Here is a 22727-nt window from a genome sequence, read left to right on the forward strand (position 1 = left end):
TTTATATTTTTTCAATCAAGCATATTTTTATTTATTTTATATTTATCTCTTCTATTTAAGATATTAATCAAACACAAAAGTGAAAAGAAAAAACAAGTACATAAATTTATGAAATTATATCAACTTTCAATCATTTTTATTCCATGAAAGTATTTTTTTGGAAAAGGAGGGAAAGTCGAAAGCAAAATGAAATGGTACGAGCCAAGCTAAGTATTAAATTAAATTAATATAAAATGCTTTTTTATTTATATTTTCATATGTATGGTGCCATATATTTACCTGGTGTTTAGTTACTATTTTAAAATATAAAAATTGAGATAATAAAGATATATGAAATATGTTTATTTATAGTTCATGTTTGGAGAATACAAAAAATCATTTTGAAACTATCCCCGAAATAAATTTATTTTATTTTATAATTTTTACTTTTTTAATCAAATATATTTCTATTTCTTATGTATTTATTCATTTTATTTTAAGATACTAACTAATATCTTATATGTGGGACTCATAGCAAGTTCTATGTAAAAATTACTAATAAAATGGTGTGTTTTTTTCTTTTCATATTATTAATAATTATTATGAAAGAGAATAATTGTAAGGGATTAATCGTTGAGACAGAGTAATTTTATGATATTAGTAAAGCAAGACACAAGTAGTTATTTTTTTGGGTTTACCTGTGAAAAAGAGTTAGATATAAATATGAGAGATAATGTCTAAGTAAATATATTTTTATTGGATCGTAAATTTTTTTTTTTTCATGAGTTTATTTCTTTCCCAAAAATAAATTCAGATAATAACTAATAAATATTACTAGTTATTTTTTTTTATTTTTTAAGTATCATAATTTTTTTTATAAAAGACATGCTCCTTTTCATTTATAAATTCGAATCAATACCATAACCTAAATAAATTTAAGATCTCTAAATATATTAAATGATCCTTTGAAACCGTACAAATAAAAAATTTAGAAACTGTTTGGGAACACGGTGCAAATCATGTTCCCAAAAAATTCAATCTTTTTTATTAAAATTTAATATGATTTGTATGTTTTGGATCGTTTTGATGTACTGATGTCAAAAATAATTTTTAAAAAATAAAAAAACATCATTAACATATATTTCAACATGAAAAATTATTTAAAAAGAAACCGCTACCACAACATAAAATATACTCTTAATCTCGAAACGAGTCTGAAAATACATCTTTTATGTCAAAAAAAAAAAAAAAAGAGCAACAGGAGGATTAATAGATCAATTATTAAAGCTAACATTGTGGAATAAGATTAGAGATTTTTTTATCTTGCTGATGGGATCCAGACAGACTTCTAGTGTCGAGTGAAACGAGCGAGTCTTTCTATACAATAGCCATATCACATTGGGCTTAGGATAAAAAAATCTAAGCCCTTCTCGGAATGTTTATGTTTATTCATGCGTTGAATTACAGTTTTGTTAATTTTTAATTATTTTAATGTTAATAATATTTTTTTAAAAAAATATTATTTTAAAACATTTTAAAACAAAAAATATTTTAAATTCTTTTTTTTACTATTATCCCAAACACTCCAAAATCTACACAATATGGGTCCAATGGGCCTATTTCCACAGTTCTATAGTTTTAAGGCGACAAACTTACCATGGCAACTAATTTTAGGCACAGTTTCCAAACCTCACACGAGCGTCATCGAGAAAGAGTTTTAAATTAAAACCATGTTTGTTTTTCAGAATTCATTTTTTAAGAAATTATTTTTTAAATTTTTTTATTTTGTTTGTCATTAGAAAAGTTGGTTAACGAAAAACACTTTCCGGTCAATAAAAAATACTTTTCAGTTAACGGGAAACACTTTCCAGTCAAAGAAAAATTTGGTTTGATTTCTAGGAAAGTGTTTTCTCTTTTGACTGTGTTTGTTTTCCGGAAAGTGGTTTCCGGGAAACCACTTTCCAAACTTTCCTGTGTTTGTTTGCCAATGAAAAAGTTGGTCAACGGAAAACACTTTCTGAAAGTTATGAAAAATTTAGAAATGTTATTATTTGCTGATTATATCAAATTTGATCCTCAAACTTTTAATTGCTATATATAATTTGTTTTGAATATTTATTTTTCAATTTCATCTCTTAAAATTTAATTTTTATATTAATTTTGGTCCTTATTTTTATAATTGCTATTTGCTTTTTTCCTTATCATTTTTGTATTGAAATTTTTTATCTATCAAATTTGGTCCTCATTCTTTTGATTTTTACTTATTTTATTTGAAATAATTTATGAAATGTTAATTATTATTATTTTAATTTCTTTACCTTTTATTTTTTTAATTTTTTAGATTTGATCTCTATTATTTTGATTATTATTTATTTTATTTGAGATAATTTATGAAATTATATTTTTTTTCAATTTCATTCCCATTCATCTTTTTAATTTGTAAGATTTATTCCTCATTATTTTAATAAACTTGAAAAAATAAAACATTAATAAGTTATTTTCCAGCTCATTTTTCATAACATAACCAAACACTGGAAAGTGTTTTCCAACTTATTTTCTATTACACTACAAAACATCGGAAAATACTTTCCTGAAATTCACTTTCCCGGAATTCATTTTCCAAAAGAAAACTACTTTCCTGCAAACAAACAGGGCCTGAAGGTTAATTTGAATTAAATTAGATTAATATATAATAATTTATTTTTATATTTTATATAAATATAAAAATCTAGTCAGCATGGGCCTATTTCCACAATTCTATGGTTTTAAGGTGACACACTTATCATGTCAGGCATCGTTTCCAAACCTGACATGAGCGTCATCTAGGAAGAGTTTTGAATTAAAGGTTGGATGAGTTAAATCAAATCAATATATATTAATTCATTTTTATATTCTATAAAAATATAAAAATAATATTATTTAAAAAAATAAAAATAAAATCCTAGTTAAATCATTGACAAATTTAAGTTTTTAACTAATTCATATCAAATTAATTTTTATTTTATATTTCTTAAAACTCAGCCCGACTTAATTCCTGCATCATGAATCATCCCTCCAGATTCGTTCAAGTTTTAAAAAATGATTTGATGTTTTGTAATTTTAGCCCGGCATCATGAATTATCCCCTCTGATTTGTTCAAGTTTAAAAAATGATTTCATGTTTAATTTACTGTGTTTAGTATTGTGGTAATTTTGGTTAGAAAAAAATTATTTTATAAAAAATACTTTTAGTTAAGGTTGATTTAATATTTATTACAATATAAATAAATTTAATTCACTTTAAATTAATTTTTTAAAATAAAATTACTATTTACATGAACATAACAGTACAAATGAATTTTTTAATTCATTACACTGGTTTTTTTTTAAAAAAAACTGTTAATTTTAATCAACAATGCAAAACTACATAGCCACTTGCTTTGCTTTTACCTGCATTTTAAACTTAAAACTCAATAATTCCTATAGAAATGAATTGCGTTTTGAGAGCCTGATTAGCTCTGTGGTTGAACTTGTGTTTGATCAAATTTTAATTTTTGTTTTTTTGCTAAAATTAAATGCGGTTTGTATTTTTTAGATCGTTTTGATGTGCTAATGTTAAAAATAATTTTTAAAATATAAAAAAACATTATTAATATGTATTTCAATATAAAAAGTTATTTAAAAAATAACCACTACCATACTATCAAACATGCTCTGAATGTTTTCGCAACCACGCAACCAAACGGAAATTAAGGAATCTCGACAAGGAAAACTATTCAGAAAGTATGTGTGTTTTTGTGCGTGCACTCTTATCGATGTAAAACATGAGAACATGCAATGGCTTGATAGAGATCTTCATTTAATTCTACGTGTTATTAACAATTCATTACTTAATTTTAAATGTCTCGTGTGTTTTTGAAGGATGTGAATGAGTTTTTGATAAAATAATATTAATTAAATATTAAAATTTCAAGTTTATCTCGCTCTGGCACAGAGAAGATAATATTTCAAGAAAAACAAATAAATAAGTGGAAAAAAAGTTAAATTGTAAAGGCGCACAGAAGACCAGGGCCATGTGAAAAATAAAACATTTAAAGCATTTTAATTTATATGATTAAATTCAAGATTTCTGAGTTCCTTGTATAATTCGAAAGACAAGAGTAATAATATGTTTGTTTTTTATTTTAAAAATATTTAAATATTTTATATTTTTCGTTTCAAATTATTATTTTTAAATTATTTTAATATATATTTTAAAAAAAAAATTTATTTTAGTATATTTATATATATAAAAAAGAAAACTTTTAAAATCGAACAACAATACTAAACGGTATCAATAAAGACTATCCATCCATCCCGTCAGTGCTACGTTGTCTCCCATCTTTGAATAGAGTGGACCCATGAGTAGTGGCAGCGACTCCGTGGGTCCCACTAAAAGTGAAAAAGCATGGCAGGAATTTCGGACAGTACAAAACTACAAACCGACTTTCATCTCTCATCACCATAAAGTCTTAATTACCCTTCAATTTTCCTCGGTTTCCTAGTATGCCCCCCTGTTTTCTTAATTGTTTGTTAATTTACTAATGCTGCCCCTGTTATTGATGGCTGTATCTTGTTAATCATGATTTTAAAACCTATTTGAATAAAAAAATTAAAATGAAGGTATTTTGAATAAATTTTTTCATAAAAATTAAAACTTAACAGGTGATTTTTACCGGTTTATGCGTTACTCAATTTAGTACTTTTTTTTATATATTAATTAATGTAGTTTTTAAGATTTTATTTAAAAGTATGGTAAATTTTGTTTTCATGTGTTATTTAAAAGTGTGTTTATTTTGAAAAAGATATCAATTTAATTTTTTTATTTTAATAAATTGATATAAAAAATATTATTTTAATATATTTTTAAGTAAAAACCTTATGGAAAAATATCATGGATTTTGTTATAATTTGGGTTATTACTTATTATGTAATAAATGAATCTGGTGAGGGTATGATGGCCCATTGAGGTTTTACAAAACGGCTACTTTCCACTCGATATTCCAGTTTTGAGATCATTAAGAATCTTGCCTCCTTTTGAATTTTGAACAACTTTCCTAGAATGCCCATGTTTTGGCACCTTTTTTTTTCCACGGTAGTCCCCACTCCACTTTAGATGCTTTTGCTTTGCTTGGACGAAAATATCCCCTCTGTGCAAGGATATTACCATTTTAAAAAACATCACAATTCAAATAAAATATCTATTAACTCATTAACGTACTGAAATAATAATATTTGGTATTGTGATCTAAAAAAAACTTCTAACCTCAAAATCACAGTTGATTAATATATTATAAATGTCTTGATTAGAGTAAAATATTCTATCCGTTTGCATTTTTTCTTAATTTTTTTTATTATAGTTTTTGTTTAAATATAAGAACGTTTTATATATAAGATAAAAAAAAATCACAAGAAAAGCTTAGCAATACATGTAGAAGCACGTAAATATACTCATTGTCCTTTTTATTAACAATATAGCAGGCAAATAAAAGAAGTAAACATGTCTTAAAATTCAATTTTTCACTCTCCAAAATATTACTAACGTTGCTGCAGTCAATAAGATAATAGTAAAAAGAAGTAATGCATATTTAATTCTATTTACATTAAAAAATTAGAATATAAAAAATTTAATGCTTGTCCAATTCAAATAAATTTTATTATTTTTTAAAATTAACGTGGATGTTTGGTCCAGCTTGCGTGCACTTCAGCTAATTCCATAGGTTCTGAAATTAATAATAATATAAATCTCCAATAATTCTAAAGTTTATAAAACTCGAACAAAATAAATTTAATTATTATTTAATACTCACCCACCTCTATTTTTATCTGGTCCATTAAAATGACAAAAAAGACTGAAGGTATATGACACATAAATGAATAATAATTTATCTTATAAAATAATTAAAATAATTTTTAAACTTGTTATTAATTTTTTTTAAAATCATTGTAATTTCACTACAGTATATATCTTCATTTTCTCATGCAAATCTTGTGCGTCATCTTCATCGTAATTATAATTATAATAATAATTTTCTGCCTCTACAAAAAAAAAAAAATTAGTGAAAACTTTCATAATTTTTTTTAAAAAACTATCAGCTCAAAAGAACACAATGGCAATAGCGTAATAACCTAATACATTAACCCCGTTTATCATCACAAACCTCAAGAATCTTACCATACCAATAAAAACAACGGTAACTTTGTTTTACCTCTTTATTTTACTAACCCTCCTTCTTCCCCACTCAGCTCACTCACTAAAAAACCACTTCACTTCTTAAGCTCCCGTTCTTGCTAAGCAGCTTACACTTGCAGCATCTCTCTCTCTCTCTCTCTCTCTCTCTCTCTCTCTCTCTCTCTCTCACCCTCTAAAACTTTCTACATTCTCTCTTAGGGTTTCCCTGTAAGCTTCTCATCCTTCACACTGCAAAAATACATGATTATTTTTATTTATTTTATTTTTCATAATAATGTACTTATATATATATATATATATATTTTTTACAGATATGTAAGACTCATAAGCCATTGCTCACTTCTTTTAATTCTTCTGGTACATCTCTTTCCTTTATTATATTTATCTAATTTGTTTCTTTTTTTAGATTATTATTATTTATTTATTTTGTTGTTTTGGATTTAGAAGGAAAGAGATAGATGTCGTCGACGTCGAGAGGAGGAGGAATGGGGATGGATCAGGCGGCTGGGGGGCCGTTAGCGACACCACCGCAGACGCAACGGAGGATAACGAGGACGCAGACAGCTGGGAATCTTGGAGAGTCGATATTTGATAGTGAAGTAGTGCCGTCTTCACTTGTTGAGATCGCGCCGATTCTTCGTGTTGCTAATGAAGTTGAATCTAGCAATCCTAGAGTTGCTTATCTTTGTAAGTTTTTTTTTTAAAATAAAGTTTTTTTTTTTGAATTTAAGGCGTGTGTTTTTAGTTTTTTTATGCAATGTAGGTTTGATTTATAGCGTTTCTAAGCATAAAGATTATTTTTTTATCTTTGCTTTTCGAAGTAAAAATAAAGTTTTGTTTTTTTGTGATGTTTTTGCTTTTTTTTTTTGGAATTTAAAGTTTCTGTTTTTAGTACTTATGCAATGTAGGCTTGATTTATAGTGTTTTCAAGTATAAAGACTTGCTGTTTTTGTTTTTTGAAATTTTTTCTTATCTTTGATTTCAGTAAGTAAAAGATATGGTCTTTGTTATATGCATATCTGATTGTAATGTTCTGTTAATGTAGGTCGATTTTATGCCTTCGAGAAAGCGCATAGGTTGGATCCTACTTCTAGTGGAAGAGGTGTTCGTCAATTTAAAACTGCACTTCTTCAACGTCTCGAAAGGGTAAGAGTCATCATTTGTTCTTTGCTAGAAGAAAGTTTTAAGACGTGGCATTTGTGTCCTGGTATTTCTAGATTTACAATGTCGAGCAGTTAGCTGTCGAGGGTAATCATTTATAATGATGAACCTGGTCTGCATGGAGTTAAGAAATGAATGACTCTGACAACGGCTTATTATTTGTTTCAAAGTTTAAGCCTATTTGTTAGGTCAGTGTGATCAATTACAGTGGAGAAAATATCTGAGGATCTCTTGGAGTGGGCAGAGAGAGGCGGAGAGATTCTGGAATGGGCACCTCAAGTGATACATTGAATGCTTAAATTGATCTTCTGGGAATCAGTGTTCAATCATGACACTTATAAATCATGAGTGACATCATTTCCATTAGAGTTACACCAGAACATTCTTCAGTTCCCTAGGTAGGGAGAGGAGAATGTATTCTGTAGTTTTCTCTGACGTATTCTAGGTTAAACATGCTTAATTTATGAGTTTCGTGTGTGTTGAAGGCACTGATTGCTGATGTAAAAAAGTTAGAAAGAGTGGCATGCAAGTACCAGAAGAATACCAATGTTAATTTGTAATATTGTATAAAAAACAACATCGTTTTTCCTTTAGGAAACTTTGTGGCAGTTTTAGTGTTCAATTCTTTCTTCTATGTAATTCAGTTATGCATTTGGTTTTTTTTTTTTCATGCTATTGTTGTTGGTCTTGGCTTTTATGCAAAAAAGCTCTGTTCACATTTTTCAGGAGAACGATCCAACCTTGATGGGAAGGGTTAAAAAAAGTGATGCACGAGAAATGCAGAGTTTTTATCAGCATTACTACAAAAAATACATCCAAGCATTGCATAATGCTGCTGATAAAGCTGACCGGCAAGTTCTTTTAAATGAGAGTGAAATAAATTCTTTGAAGCTATATCTTATAACAAGTTTCTTTAGATCAAATGCTTTTAAAGTTGCTGCTCTTGTTACTGTATTTAACTGACTGTATTCTGTTTAAATGCAGCGCCCAGCTTACCAAGGCATACCAGACTGCTAATGTGCTCTTTGAGGTTTTAAAGGCTGTTAATACGACACAATCTATTGAAGTTGATCGTGAGGTGAAACCATGTGACATCTATAATCACTTCTCTAGTTGCTTTATTGTGTGAACGTGCATTCTGACAGTATCTGTTAATGCAAGTTCTATCTGCTGAATTAAGTTAAGAACTTTAATTGTTTGAGGTCTGTTATTAGCACATCAATGATTTGTATCATTGCATCAAATATTTTACAGATTTTAGAAGCTCAAGATAAAGTTGCAGAAAAAACTCAGATCTATCTGCCTTACAATATCCTGCCACTTGATCCAGATAGTGCAAATCAAGCGATTATGAGATATCCTGAGGTATCTTCCCTGTATGCACTTTCTCTTTTTACCTACAACCTAGCTGTTTCTCTTTTACCACTTGCTATGTTTATATTTTGTTGGCACACAGATCCAAGCTGCTGTTGTTGCTCTGCGTAACACAAGAGGTCTTCCGTGGCCCAAGGATTACAAGAAGAAAAACGACGAAGATGTTTTGGATTGGCTTCAGGCAATGTTTGGGTTTCAGGTAAAATAAATTGCGAAGGATTATTTTCTTTTCTGCATCTGGCTCTTGCAATTTTTTAGTGTTACGAAACTGTTTTAGCTGAATATAATTCAAACAAATACCATTTATTAACTCTGCAGAAGGATAATGTGGCAAATCAAAGAGAGCACTTAATCTTATTGCTTGCTAATGTGCACATACGGCAATTTCCCAAGCCTGACCAACAGCCAAAGGTTTGTTTTCTGACTCGATTTTTGCAAAATCACTTTTTTTTTTACTCTGTAAATAGTGACTGGTAAAGGTTACATCACCTTTTTTTAGCCAGAAAAGTATAGTGGGCTTTGGGCCCATGTCTTTCTCTATAATTTCTACCGTAAACCAATTATAGGTGCAGAAGATATCCTTTTCTTCCTTGTTCCTCTTTTCTTTCTATTTGCTTTCAGTCGCGTTTGTGTAACAAAATCTGAATAACCCTGTGCATTTTTCTTTCTTAGTTGGATGAGCGTGCATTGACTGAAGTGATGAAGAAACTTTTTAAGAACTACAAAAAATGGTGCAAGTACTTGGATAGAAAAAGTAGCCTTTGGTAAGAGCACCCAGTTCCTTGTGAATGATATGATAATTTTTCAATAGCTGACTGAACTCCGGTTTAGGATTGATTAGATGGTGTTTGCATTTCATCTTCCAGCTGGTTAAATCTTTTAAGGAATGTGCTTAATTGAACTGCTTCAGAAAATTACAAAAAAGATTGAGCTGCTAGCAATTTATATATATTCTAACCACAAAATTGACATCAATATGATTTTATTGACATGGAAATAAGCAGTGCAGATACATCATGCATTGAACTTTTTTGGTTCCTTTGTTGTGGGATGCGAAAAAACAGGGAGGAGGGGGGAGAGGACAATTATGGAAGAAAGGGATTGTAGATTTCCATTCTATGCTTATATTAATGGATTTAATCTGAATTTGCAGGTTACCAACCATACAGCAGGAGGTGCAACAGCGTAAATTATTATACATGGGTCTGTATCTTTTGATATGGGGGGAAGCTGCAAACCTGAGATTCATGCCAGAATGCATTTGCTATATTTATCATCATGTATGTTTTAAGATAGTTTCATTTTTATCTCATTGCTTTTGTTTGACTTTCCTTTTCATAGGCGGGAAACTGGAAATATGGTTTTAGATTTTTGTCTTCCATCATCTTTAACCCCATCAGATAAAGCATCTGGTTCTGAGAAATTCTGGATAAGTTGAGTGACCCTAGTAGAAATAGCGCAGAGGAGAGAATGAGTCTATTTATGGTATCAACCTGGATACCCAAATAGAATAGATGGATCTTGTCTCATGATAACTCATCCAATGCTCTGCCTGCCTTGTATCTTTGGGGCAAGGACACTAACAATAGTTCCAAACTGGCTTTTGCTCATTTGTGGACACACCAATGAGTGCACGACAATCTTTTGAACTATTTGTGCCATCACCCTTATTTTAGAGCTTTTATGCCTTTGCAATTTCACTGTAGATCTGCAAATATGTATTTTCATCAACTTGAGCTTGTTCATTGACTGTTAAGTGTAATTGATGCTTAATTATTTTGCTATTTGTAGATGGCATTTGAGTTATATGGCATGCTAGCTGGAAATGTCAGTCCTATGACAGGAGAAAATGTAAAGCCTGCCTATGGAGGTGAAGAAGAGGCTTTCTTGAGTAAAGTTGTTACTCCTATCTACAACATGATTGCAAAGGTGCTGAATGCAATAATTGTCCTTTTTTCTTATGTAGTCTAATTAATTTGAGTGTTGTATTTTCTTTTTGGTTAAATTCATCTATCATCATTGCACCACTTTACAGGAAGCTGAAAGGAGTAAAAAAGGGAAGTCAAAGCATTCTCAATGGAGGAACTACGACGATTTAAATGAGTACTTCTGGTATTGGTCCTGGTTTCCTACTGTTCCTTTGAGATGTCTATGTATGTCTTTTTTCAAAATTTCTCCTGATCAGATTACCTATGCATGATTTCTAAAAAAAAAAACTTGCCCATGCATCATTTGTAGGTCAGTTGATTGTTTCCGCTTAGGCTGGCCCATGCGTGCAGATGCTGATTTCTTTTGCCTGTCTGATCATCACCATTTTGAAAAAAATGGGGTAAGCAATAACCACAAAAAAATTTTCTCTTCGTTTTCTTTCCCCTTTCCCTAGTGTCAATAGCCTAATAATTATATATGACATTGTTTCATATCAATTCACACAAGACTTGAACAGACTGAGATTACCGGACTGGTGTTATGACCAAATGCTCCTATCTAATTGAGGGGGTCTTGGTTATCATATGCTTCCTACACTGGAAGTAAATGGAATGGCAGTTGCATCCCTCTTGCCTGGTTTCTTTGTTTGGGTTCTTATACTGCAAAAGGGACATTATGTTAATTTGTGTTAAACTGTTATGATATTCAGGATAATAAACCAGCCTATAGAGATCGATGGGTAGGAAAAGTTAATTTCGTGGAGATACGATCATTCTTGCATGTCTTTAGAAGCTTTGATCGAATGTGGAGTTTTTTTATCCTGTGCTTACAGGTACATTTTCTATTATTTCATGCATCTGATTTGCTTTAAATTTATTTAACAACTTTGGCTATGCTGATATGGTGCTGATGCTGTCTGATTTTGAAGGCTATGATTACGGTTGCTTGGCATGGTTCGGGGCAACCAAGTGTTATCTTTAGCGGTGATGTATTTAAGAAAGTATTGAGTGTCTTCATTACTGCTGCAATCTTAAAGCTTGGGCAAGGTAATAAAGAGTGCAGCTTACTTCTATCTGTTGTCCTTTCAGTTACTAGTATCTTCTATTTGTTCTTCCATAAGTACAGTGTTGTACCAGTTTAAAATGTTATACAAATGTCAATAAAGTTCAATTAGGCAATGGATAGGCTAGCCTATATGCTTATGTACAAAACAAATTGTAATGGCTTTAATTACTTTTAATTTTTATTGGTTCTTAACTCTATCTAATTACCTTTGTCTGTGTTTTCTTGCTGTGTACACGAGTTCAAATTATTTACTGTTATTTAGTATGTTCTGAACATTCCCAACTTGGTGTTTTGTTTATGGAATGAATAATGCAATGTGTATCATGCTTTCCATTTAATGAAATTTCTAAGGAAGTTCATTTTTTCAAGCTATACCTATTTATCATGCCATGTTTGCTGGATTTGTATGAAGAGGAAGTTGTTATGTGACAAATCTCTGCTAACTGATGCAGCTATCCTTGATGTCATTCTTAATTGGAAGGCACGACAAATAATGTCATTCCATGTCAAGTTGAGATTTATTCTGAAGGTTGTTTCAGCTGCTGCATGGGTGGTAGTTTTACCAGTAACTTATGCTTACACTTGGGATGATAAACCTCCAGGATTTGCTCAAACCATCAAAGGTTGGTTTGGCAATGGTTTCAGCTCGCCTTCCTTGTTTATATTGGCTGTAGTTATCTACTTGGCACCAAATATGCTGGCGGCAGTATTGTTTCTTTTTCCCTTCATACGTCGATTCCTTGAGAGGTCCAACTATAGGATCGTGATGCTTATGATGTGGTGGTCACAGGTATAAAGAAACATTTTTTGCCACTTTCTTCATCCTTCTGTTACTTCCAATGGTGATGCATGGCAATTGCTGTCCATATTTTATCTATTATTCATATAAATTTTAATCTTACTTAACAAGTTTCATGCCTGCATTTGACACATTACAGCCTCGGCTCTATGTTGGGAGGGGAATGCATGAGAGTACAATTTCTCTCTTCAAGTAAGGATCATTGTTTGAAAAATAAATCACAGTACAACATTAAATTTGCAATTTTTTGACTGTTGCCTTTATTGAATATTCAGGTATACAATGTTTTGGGTTCTTCTTATTATAACAAAGTTGACATTTAGTTACTATATAGAGGTGTGTCTTTCTTTCATTTTCTTAGATCTCCCATTGCTTATTGAATCTTGACCTGCCATGCTAGATGGGAAATTCAATCCTTTTTTACTGCTTACTGTAATTTGTTTTGGTTGCAGATAAGGCCTCTAGTTGTTCCAACAAAAGCCATAATGAGTGTTCATATAACTACTTTCCAATGGCATGAATTCTTTCCACGAGGTAATAGACTTGAAGACATTAGTAGCATCAGATTTTGGTGCACTTATATTTCTTTTTTGAAGAAAATTCATGGTCTACCTGTTTACTTGCAGCAAAGAACAATATTGGTGTTGTGATTGCACTCTGGGCTCCAATTATTCTTGTATGAGTTGTTTCTGTTAATGTATAAATTCTCATCTGATTCTATTTCAACTGAAAGTGATCTAATATACCAAATTTTGTAGGTATATTTTATGGATTCCCAGATTTGGTATGCCATATTTTCCACCTTCTTCGGAGGTATTTATGGTGCATTTCGACGGCTTGGAGAGGTTAGCAATATCTTTTTCTTTATTCTCTTGATAATACACTGCAATGAAAATCATCCAGCTATGTTTACATGCTTATTTTCCCAATCAATTATAATTAAGAACCTGTTAGCAATATCTTTTTCTTTATTCTCTTGATAATACACTACAATGAAAATCATCTAGCTTTGTTTAGATGCTTATTTTCCCAATCAATCAATTATAATTAAGAACCTTTTAGTAAATCTTAGTGCTGAATATATTCCTGGATGTCAATCATGTTGGTTATCTTCCTTATTTATTCATGCAGGGTAGTACCCTTTTGCTTAGAGAATATAATGATCTGGTTTTCTTTTATGCTTTGTAACTTGAAGAACTAGTGTGGTTGCCTTTTTTTATCCCTTTTGCTTAGAGAATATAATGATCTGGTTTTCTTTTATGCTTTGTAACTTGAAGAACTAGTGTGGTTGCCTTTTTTTATGCTTTCCACTTTGGATATCTTTCAAACCAATTGACATCTTGGTATTTGAGTTTTTGTTGTTTGGTCTGTAACTTATTTTGTTTATTCCAGATTCGAACATTGGGAATGCTTAGATCTCGTTTCCAATCATTGCCTGGTGCTTTCAATGCCTGTTTAATTCCAGGGGATAAGAGTGAGCCAAAGAAGAAAGGCTTTAAGGCAACCCTATCTCGCAAATTTGCTGAGGTTAGACTTGACTGTTGGTATTTTTTGGGTAAAAAATTGGTGACCTTGGTAAATTTTGTAATGCAATCATTACAGAAAGTAGTCCTTATCTGGGGTTACCAATCTGGGGTTCTTAATGTAGATCCCATCTAACAAAGAAAAGGAGGCAGCAAGATTTGCTCAGTTGTGGAATAAAATCATCAGTAGTTTCAGAGAAGAAGACCTTATAAGCAATAAGTAAGGATGCTACTATGAAGAATAGTGTCTTTTCTAGTTTCTTTAGAGCTTTTTCATTCTTGCTATTACATTTTACTTGAACTTTATGTCTCATTTTCAGGGAGATGGACTTGTTGCTTGTTCCATATTGGGCTGACCGTGATTTGGATCTTATACAGTGGCCTCCATTTCTGCTGGCTAGCAAGGTTTCTTTCAGCACACTTTATTGTAAATTGGTGAAATCTTCATGTGATGATATTAACTCTGTGTCTCCTTTTAGATCCCAATAGCATTAGACATGGCTAAGGACAGTAACGGTAAGGATAAGGAGCTGAAAAAGAGAATCGAGGCTGACAACTACATGTCTTGTGCTGTTCGTGAATGCTATGCTTCTTTCAAGAACATCATCTTGTTTTTGGTTCAAGGGAAACGTGAGAAAGAGTGAGTTCTATTACATTGCAGATGGTTTAGAAAATTTTAGATGAAAATCCAAAAGCATATTTGCTGTCAACTCTCTATGCCACTATTTACTTTCACTAGGATTTGACCTTTAGTAACTTTGACCATTTTGTTGATGTGTTCATGATAATTTTTCAGGGTGATCGATTTCATATTCTCTGAAGTTAACCAACACATAGACAAAGGTGATCTGATAAGTGAATACAAAATGAGTGCTCTTCCTTTCCTCTATGATCACTTTGTGAAGCTTATCAAATACTTGGTAATATTCCACATCCTTTCTAGAGCAAAGTGCTGATACAACTATGATAATGAGAAGCCCTAACCTATGTTTTTGGAATTTGCAGCTGGCTAATAAACCGGAGGACAGGGATCAAGTTGTGATTCTCTTTCAGGACATGCTGGAGGTTGTGACAAGAGATATAATGATGGAGGATCATATATCCAAGTGCGACATATTTGTAATTGGTCTTTTCAAGCATATTTGCATCTGACATCACGTTGTTATGTCATTTTACATGTTAGCATCCAAGTTTATAATTTGTTGTTTTTTCCTTTAAAGTCTGGTGGATTCTATTCATGGCGGATCTGGACATGAGGGAATGACTCTCCATGAACAACAATATCAGTTATTTGCATCTTCTGGAGCTATCAAGTTTCCAATTGAACCAGTCACAGAAGCATGGAAAGAGAAGGTTTGTTTTGTGAATAGAAATTTATTAACTACTATGAAATTGGATAAGCATGCTAATTTAAATAGCTCTTCTTCACCTGTCTTTGCAGATCAAGAGGCTTTTTCTTTTGCTTACCACGAAAGAATCCGCGATGGATGTACCATCCAACTTAGAAGCTAGGAGGCGTATATCTTTCTTCTCAAACTCACTGTTTATGGACATGCCTACTGCACCTAAAGTTCGCAATATGCTTTCTTTCTCGTAAGGCTTGTTCAATGCCATCATGATCGTGGCTTCATCTTTTACTGTCTTTCAACTGATATTCTCCATGACACAAAACTAGATTAAATATTGCTTCCCACTCCAATCTCTATTGACTAAATGCAATCGTCAATGAATCCGTCTTTCCTCAAGTCCATCTATATAATTTGCATAGTTATAAGACCTAGCCTAATCCAAGGCTCGGGTCACGGGTTGGTTGGGTCAATCCGGCTCAATCCAAAACGGCATTGTTTCAAGATCTAAAAACAATTTAAAGCGAGTTGTTTTGGAATTTTTTAAAGCCAAACATGGTTTTTTGACTGAGTAAACTTCGGGCCTGGTTTGACATGAAACCCGGGTTGGGTTTTATAACTATAATAATTTGGCTAGAGTGTAACTAGGATAGTATTACACATAAAATAGAAGGTGAAAAGGATACGGTACTTGTCTAAAGTGAAGGTTAGACAAAGATGCCAAAACTTTTGTCAGATGAATTGCGCGCCTCGTACATTTTATCCATATGATATAGCATATGTTTCTTTAAGTGATGTTCTATTGTTTTGTTGAAACTTTTGCACCAGAAACAATGATAGTAAAATAATAGACATACTTTGTTGTTAACTAATATGCAGAACCAAACCTTTTCCTAATGTGGTAATTTATCTTGCAGTGTTTTAACTCCTTACTATACAGAGGATGTGCTTTTCTCCTTGCTTGATTTGGAAGTGCCAAATGAAGATGGTGTTTCCATCCTCTTTTACTTGCAAAAGATCTTTCCAGGTTTCTTTCTTTCTTTTCCATTTGGTGCCGTACCAAATTCCAGATCTGCTTCTTTTTGTTTTGACCATAAATCTTCCATTGATACCTGATAAACTTGGAATAATGGACAGATGAGTGGAACAACTTTCTTGAACGAGTGGACTGCAGCAGTGAAGAAGAACTCAAAGGAAGAGACAACTTGGATGAAGAACTTCGTTTATGGGCATCATATAGGGGCCAAACTTTGACTAGAACGGGTACTCACTCAGTTCCTCTTTCTCTTTTCCTGTTTTATTCATTAATTTCTCGTTTGACTATAACATTACCACTGGCAGTGAGAGGTATGATGTACTATCGGCATGCTTTGGAGCTTCAGGCATTCCTTGATATGGCCGGAGATGAAGGTGACTACTCTCTTTAAACTTTTGGATTTATCAATTATTTAGTGTATTGTATGTTTAATATGTTATAATTTTAACATACACATTATTTTTCCTTCTTGTCCTGTTATTACACTTCTCAGATTTGATGGAGGGCTATAAGGCTATTGAATTGAGTACTGATGATCAGTCAAAGGGGGGAAGGTCACTGTTGGCACAGTGTCAGGCAGTTGCTGATATGAAATTTACGTATGTAGTATCCTGCCAGAAATATGGGATTCACAAGCGGTCCGGTGATCCTCGTGCACAGGATATTCTGAGGCTCATGACAACGTAAGTATTAGGTTTGTTTACCTTCTTGTCGAGCTTCTGATTTCAATTTTTTAAACTTGCTCATATGTTTCCAATTGGTAGATATCCATCTCTCCGTGTGGCATACATTGATGAGGTTGAAGAAACTAATCCAGACAGATCCAAGGTCATCCAAAAAGTTTACTATTCATCTCTAGTGAAGGCAGCCTTACCTAAGTCCATTGATTCCTCTGAGCCAGTGCAAAACTTGGACCAGGTAAAGCCAACTATTTCGCAAGTCAGGCATTTCTTAAGAAATTAGGTATTGGTTCTGATTACATTGTAGCAGTTATCAACAAAAAGTATCATAACTCTTCTTCTAAAGAATGATGGCATAAATTTGAGATGAATCTGCTATCTTGAAGAATTGAGTAACCCGGGCAAACTTTCTTTAAGAAAGTGGATTTCCCTTGTTTCATGATACTTTTTCTGGAAAGCAGATATCACGAGTGCACCTTGGTTTCTTAGTGAGCAAAAGAAGTTCTTTTTTTAAAAAAAGGGAAAAAGTAAACTTGGGCAATTTCTTTATCAATTTCTGATATTACAATACTTCAATTGGATTGTCTTGCTGTCCAATTGCAGGTCATTTATCGAATAAAACTTCCAGGACCAGCCATCTTGGGTGAAGGAAAACCAGAAAACCAAAACCATGCTATTATCTTCACACGTGGAGAAGGCTTGCAAACAATAGATATGAACCAGGTCTGATAAAAGTGAAATCTAAATAAACATTATCGTTAACTTCAGCTGTTGTGCATTGTTTGATGCTTTCAATTCTATAGGATAACTACATGGAAGAAGCCTTGAAAATGAGGAATTTGCTGCAAGAATTTCTTAAAAAGCCTGATGGTGTGAGGAATCCTTCGATACTTGGGCTTAGAGAGCATATATTTACTGGAAGGTGTGTTATTCTTTGCGTGTGCTACTTTCTCCAGATGTATTTTACTGTGATTATGATCACTGAATTTTCTTTCATTGCTTGGTGCAGTGTTTCATCTCTTGCATGGTTTATGTCAAATCAGGAAACCAGTTTTGTGACTATCGGTCAGAGGCTATTGGCCAACCCTCTTAAGTAAGTTATAAATGCTTGAAGTAACTGTACTCCAAAACTTTCAGTTTCCTGTTCTTGATGGGGGGGAAGCTGAAAGTTGTCACTAATTAATTTGGTTTCAATTCCGATGGCATATTTGTCAAAAGGATGCTACAAACTTGGATGAAGGAAAGTTTTTGTGGTCATCAACTGCACACTTGTGATTTAGACATTGGCAAATATTATGATGGAAACTGACAATTTTTTAATTTGAAGTAGATTCTATTCTAGATCACATTTAATGCTAGAAATAGGATGATGGAAACTGACAAAAAACATTTTTATTATTTTTGAAGTAGATTCGATTCTATATCACATTTAATGCTAGAAACAGGAATTATGATCAGTTTTATCATCATGGTGAATGATATATGATATATTTATCGAATAGGATTGATGAAGCATCATGCAAGCAAAAATCCTTGGAGTGTTGCGAACTCCAAGGTTAAAACCATATGGAAAATCTTAAGTGATTTTATAATAAATGTGTCGAGAATAAAAATGATCATGAAAGGTTGGATAATTGGATTTGTTGGCCACTGATGCTGTTGAATGTGATAAGAATTTATGATAATTTGTCTAGAGCAAAAATAAACATGTGATGGCTTATTTCATTACCTGTTCAACAAGGATATCATTCTTCTTTTTTCATATGCTAAGTTTCCTCCATGTCTCTGTTTTCTTCTCATATAGGGTGCGGTTCCACTATGGTCATCCGGATGTATTTGATAGGCTTTTTCACTTGACTAGAGGGGGTGTCAGTAAAGCTTCTAAGGTTATCAATCTGAGTGAAGATATATTTGCTGGTCTGTATTTGCTTTGAACTTTCTGTAGCCATTTTGGTTTTCTATGTGGTCTTTGCTTTAACTGATCATATATATTTCTAATTGCATCCACAGGCTTTAATTCTACACTACGTGAAGGGAATGTTACCCATCATGAATATATACAAGTTGGGAAGGGGAGAGATGTGGGCCTCAATCAGATTTCTATGTTTGAGGCCAAAATAGCTAACGGAAATGGAGAGCAGACTTTGAGTCGTGATATATACCGGCTTGGACACCGCTTTGACTTTTTCCGAATGCTGTCTTGCTACTTCACCACAGTTGGTTTTTACTTCAGCACTCTGGTATATTAAAAATTTCTGTTCATTTGTTCAAAGATGTTATCGTGTTAGTTTTATGGGAAATTCTGAAGGTACTGAACATCTCTTCTCACAGATAACCGTGCTCACGGTGTATGTATTTCTTTATGGCCGCCTCTATCTTGTTCTCAGTGGACTTGAAGAAGGTTTGAGCACACAGAAAGCAATTCGAGACAACAAACCTCTTCAAGTGGCTCTTGCATCTCAATCTTTTGTTCAAATTGGATTTTTGATGGCGTTGCCTATGTTGATGGAAATTGGCTTGGAAAGGGGTTTCCGCACTGCACTAAGTGAATTTATACTGATGCAATTACAACTAGCACCTGTATTTTTCACATTTTCTCTTGGCACAAAGACCCACTACTATGGAAGGACATTGCTCCATGGAGGTGCGAAATATAGGCCCACTGGTAGAGGGTTTGTAGTGTTCCATGCCAAGTTTGCTGACAATTACAGGCTCTATTCCCGCAGTCATTTTGTGAAGGGTATTGAGATGATGATTTTGCTCGTCGTGTATCAAATATTTGGTCAGCCATACAGAAGTGCAGTCGCCTATCTCTTAATAACTATATCTATGTGGTTTATGGTTGGTACCTGGCTTTTTGCTCCATTCCTCTTCAATCCTTCTGGATTTGAGTGGCAGAAGATTGTTGATGATTGGACTGATTGGAACAAGTGGATAAGTAACCGTGGAGGAATAGGTGTTCCATCAGAGAAGAGTTGGGAATCATGGTGGGAAGAAGAACAGGAGCATCTTCGTCACTCTGGAAAGCGTGGTATTCTAGCAGAGATATTGTTATCTCTACGATTCTTTATCTATCAATATGGACTAGTATATCATTTAACAATCACAAAGAAAACCAAAAGTTTTTTGGTATGTCCTCAGCTGCACTCATATTTTACCTTCACCTCCTGCTTTAAAAATAAAATAAAATTAAAACCTGGCATTTCTAAACCAATGTCATATCCTTTGTGCTTGGTCATAGGTCTATGGTGTATCATGGCTGGTCATCTTTCTAATATTGTTCGTGATGAAGGTAAGCTGCTTATTTCTTCAATCTTTCTAGGTTTTTACACATCTTTAGCAATTGTCATTTGCTAATCTTTTCTACATTAGCAATGTAGTTTTAAGCTATCAATGCTTTTTGTTTTTTCCTTCTATTTCTCATGTTTAACTAGTACCTTTAGCTGCACAAGATCGTGTTCACAAATGCTATAGATAATAAATCTGATTGTTTTTCAATGAGTCTCATTTTTTGAGAAAGATATAAAAAGATCGTGTATCATGGCTGGTCATCTTTCTAATATTGTTTGTGATGAAGGTAAGCTGCTTTTTTCTTCAGTCTTCTAGGTTTCTGCACATCTTTAGCAATTGTCATTTGCTAATCTTTCTACATTAGCAATGTAGTAGTAAGCTATCAATGCTTTTCTTTTTTTCCTTCTATTTCTCATGGTTCACTAGTACCTTTAGCTGCACAAGATCATGTTCACAAATGCTATAGATAATTTCTTATTCTTTTTCAACGAGTCTCATTTTTTGAGAAAGATATAAAAATCTCTGGACTATTTGTGAATAGAAGTTGGAGGATAAAATTACTGTCCATAACAACTTTGTGTTTCTTTCTGGATCAGATTAACGTGTTCCTTGAAATGTATTTCACGCTTAGTTTTTTGAGATGTGTGTTATATGTATGAATCTACTTACTTCTCTCTTTCTTACTCAGACTGTATCTGTTGGGCGGCGAAAGTTCAGTGCTAACTTCCAGCTTGCTTTTCGTCTAATTAAGGGAATGATATTCCTAACATTTATCTCCATTCTTGTCACTTTGATTGCACTGCCTCATATGACGGTGCAGGACATCTTTGTATGCATTCTTGCTTTCATGCCAACTGGCTGGGGGATGCTTTTGGTGAGTGAATTTCTATCCTGCTCTTTCTATATTTTCTGCCAATGTTCCTGACATCTGGTTCATTTGAGTCTCAAATGCGGTGTAGATGAGCTGAGCGGGGCTCTATTTGGTTCGTTTAGGTTATTTAAATTATGCTTGACAAATACAATACTTAGCAGAGTTTAGGCTTATTAATTTCAAGTTTGCTTCTCCATGAACATTCAACTAGAGTAGTATAAAATGTCTTCATTTTTTTTTTTTATGATTATTGTATGGTCTGGTAGACCTCCATGGTCATTGAAGCAGATCATACTCTTGTTCTTGGGCCCTGGGTTTTGTTTTGAAAGTTTGATAAGCTGGCCTTAGCCATGATTGCTACACATCTCTATTATCGTGGTGGTTCAATTGAGCTCAAGCTCTGAGAATTAGAGCTCGAACTTGGTGTCAAATTGGCTTGGCTTCATTTGCATCACTTTTGAACTGTATCATAAGCTTCTAACTAAGGAGGCTGCATTGATTAGCCTCTCTTCTGTTCTTTTTAGTTCAATTACTAAATCTAACTATGGAGAGTAAAAATTACATTGTTGCCTTTCTAGATTTCGAGATTCAAAATCTTTCTTCATTTTTAAACTACTTCGTGTCTTTGTGTATCATTATTTTGTTTTCAGAGTAGCCTTTTCAGTTTCCATGCATCATCACCCATGTTAATTTTCCTTCCATTTTTACCAGATTGCACAAGCATGCAAGCCAATAGTTCAACGAGCAGGGTTTTGGGGATCAGTTCAGACACTTGCTCGTGGTTACGAAATCGTTATGGGCTTGCTCCTGTTCACTCCAGTTGCATTCCTTGCCTGGTTTCCATTTGTGTCTGAATTCCAGACTCGTATGCTGTTCAACCAAGCATTTAGTAGAGGTCTGCAAATTTCTCGAATTCTTGGCGGCCCAAGGAAGGATCGCTCTTCAAGGAACAAGGAGTGATCTTAGTACCACACTAGCAGTATCACACTGGCCTGTGAAAATTCTGTTAATATGTTTGCTAACCATTGTACTTGTAGATGAGCAAGGAATTGCAATTTTCGCAATTGGGATAAAATCAACTTCTAGCAGCCCCCCCCCCCCCCCCCATCTTGCAGTTGAATGAAATTTTTTCCATGACCGAGTTTGTGCAGGGGTTTTTGGTTCTGTTTATGTTAAAAAAAAATTATTTTGATGTATTTGAAAAAAAATATTTTGAAAAACAATATATTTTTAAAAGCAAGATTGAAATTGTTAAGGTTGGGTTTGATTTGAGGTTAAAAATTTGAAGAAATGGAGTATGATTTTGTAAAAAGGGTTAAAATGGGTGAAGTTCTGAAGATGTTTGATAGAAGTTAAAACAAAAAACAAATTATATGTGATAGTGGGTTATTCAATTTTTAAATTAAATTTGATTACAACATTAATTATAAATTATAAATTTGCTTTCAAATTAAAAATAGTAA

General features: G+C 32.8%; 1 protein-coding gene across 2 annotated transcripts; it reads left to right on the plus strand.

The window, feature by feature from the left end:
* The first annotated feature begins 6255 nt into the window (after positions 1-6255).
* LOC133690943 (callose synthase 3) lies at positions 6256-22352 on the plus strand. 2 transcript variants are annotated; one of them, XM_062111258.1, is made up of 44 exons: positions 6256-6396; positions 6501-6546; positions 6634-6876; positions 7235-7335; positions 8077-8201; positions 8335-8428; positions 8605-8715; positions 8807-8923; positions 9043-9135; positions 9397-9488; positions 9878-10004; positions 10516-10653; positions 10760-10836; positions 10963-11053; positions 11363-11485; positions 11582-11699; positions 12171-12508; positions 12657-12709; positions 12793-12853; positions 12970-13051; positions 13144-13193; positions 13276-13362; positions 13910-14044; positions 14166-14260; positions 14361-14445; positions 14520-14680; positions 14837-14960; positions 15046-15146; positions 15261-15393; positions 15482-15633; positions 16304-16413; positions 16524-16649; positions 16728-16796; positions 16916-17105; positions 17187-17340; positions 17706-17825; positions 17906-18024; positions 18112-18195; positions 18907-19019; positions 19113-19342; positions 19434-20231; positions 20344-20394; positions 21082-21267; positions 21976-22352. In XM_062111258.1, the coding sequence occupies exons 3-44, from the start codon at positions 6648-6650 to the stop codon at positions 22222-22224; spliced, it is 5892 nt and encodes a 1963-aa protein (XP_061967242.1). In that variant the 5' UTR covers positions 6256-6396; positions 6501-6546; positions 6634-6647; the 3' UTR covers positions 22225-22352. The 2 variants fall into 2 exon arrangements, with proteins under 2 accessions (XP_061967242.1, XP_061967315.1); XM_062111331.1 differs by having other exon boundaries at positions 6637-6876.
* Positions 22353-22727: the final 375 nt, after the last annotated feature.

The sequence above is a fragment of the Populus nigra genome, chromosome 1, assembly GCF_951802175.1.
Source record: "Populus nigra chromosome 1, ddPopNigr1.1, whole genome shotgun sequence".
Taxonomy (NCBI): domain Eukaryota; kingdom Viridiplantae; phylum Streptophyta; class Magnoliopsida; order Malpighiales; family Salicaceae; genus Populus; species Populus nigra.

What these genes read in the sequence shown, in the direction of transcription:
- LOC133690943 (XM_062111258.1), top strand. Translation starts at nt 6,648, where the DNA reads ATGTCGTCGACGTCGAGAGGAGGAGGAATGGGGATGGATCAGGCGGCT. An exon ending in TCTACAACATGATTGCAAAG is followed by an intron (nt 10,654 to 10,759) that starts GTGCTGAATGCA and finishes ACCACTTTACAG; the next exon opens with GAAGCTGAAAGGAGTAAAAA. An exon ending in CATTTAGTTACTATATAGAG is followed by an intron (nt 12,854 to 12,969) that starts GTGTGTCTTTCT and finishes TTTTGGTTGCAG; the next exon opens with ATAAGGCCTCTAGTTGTTCC.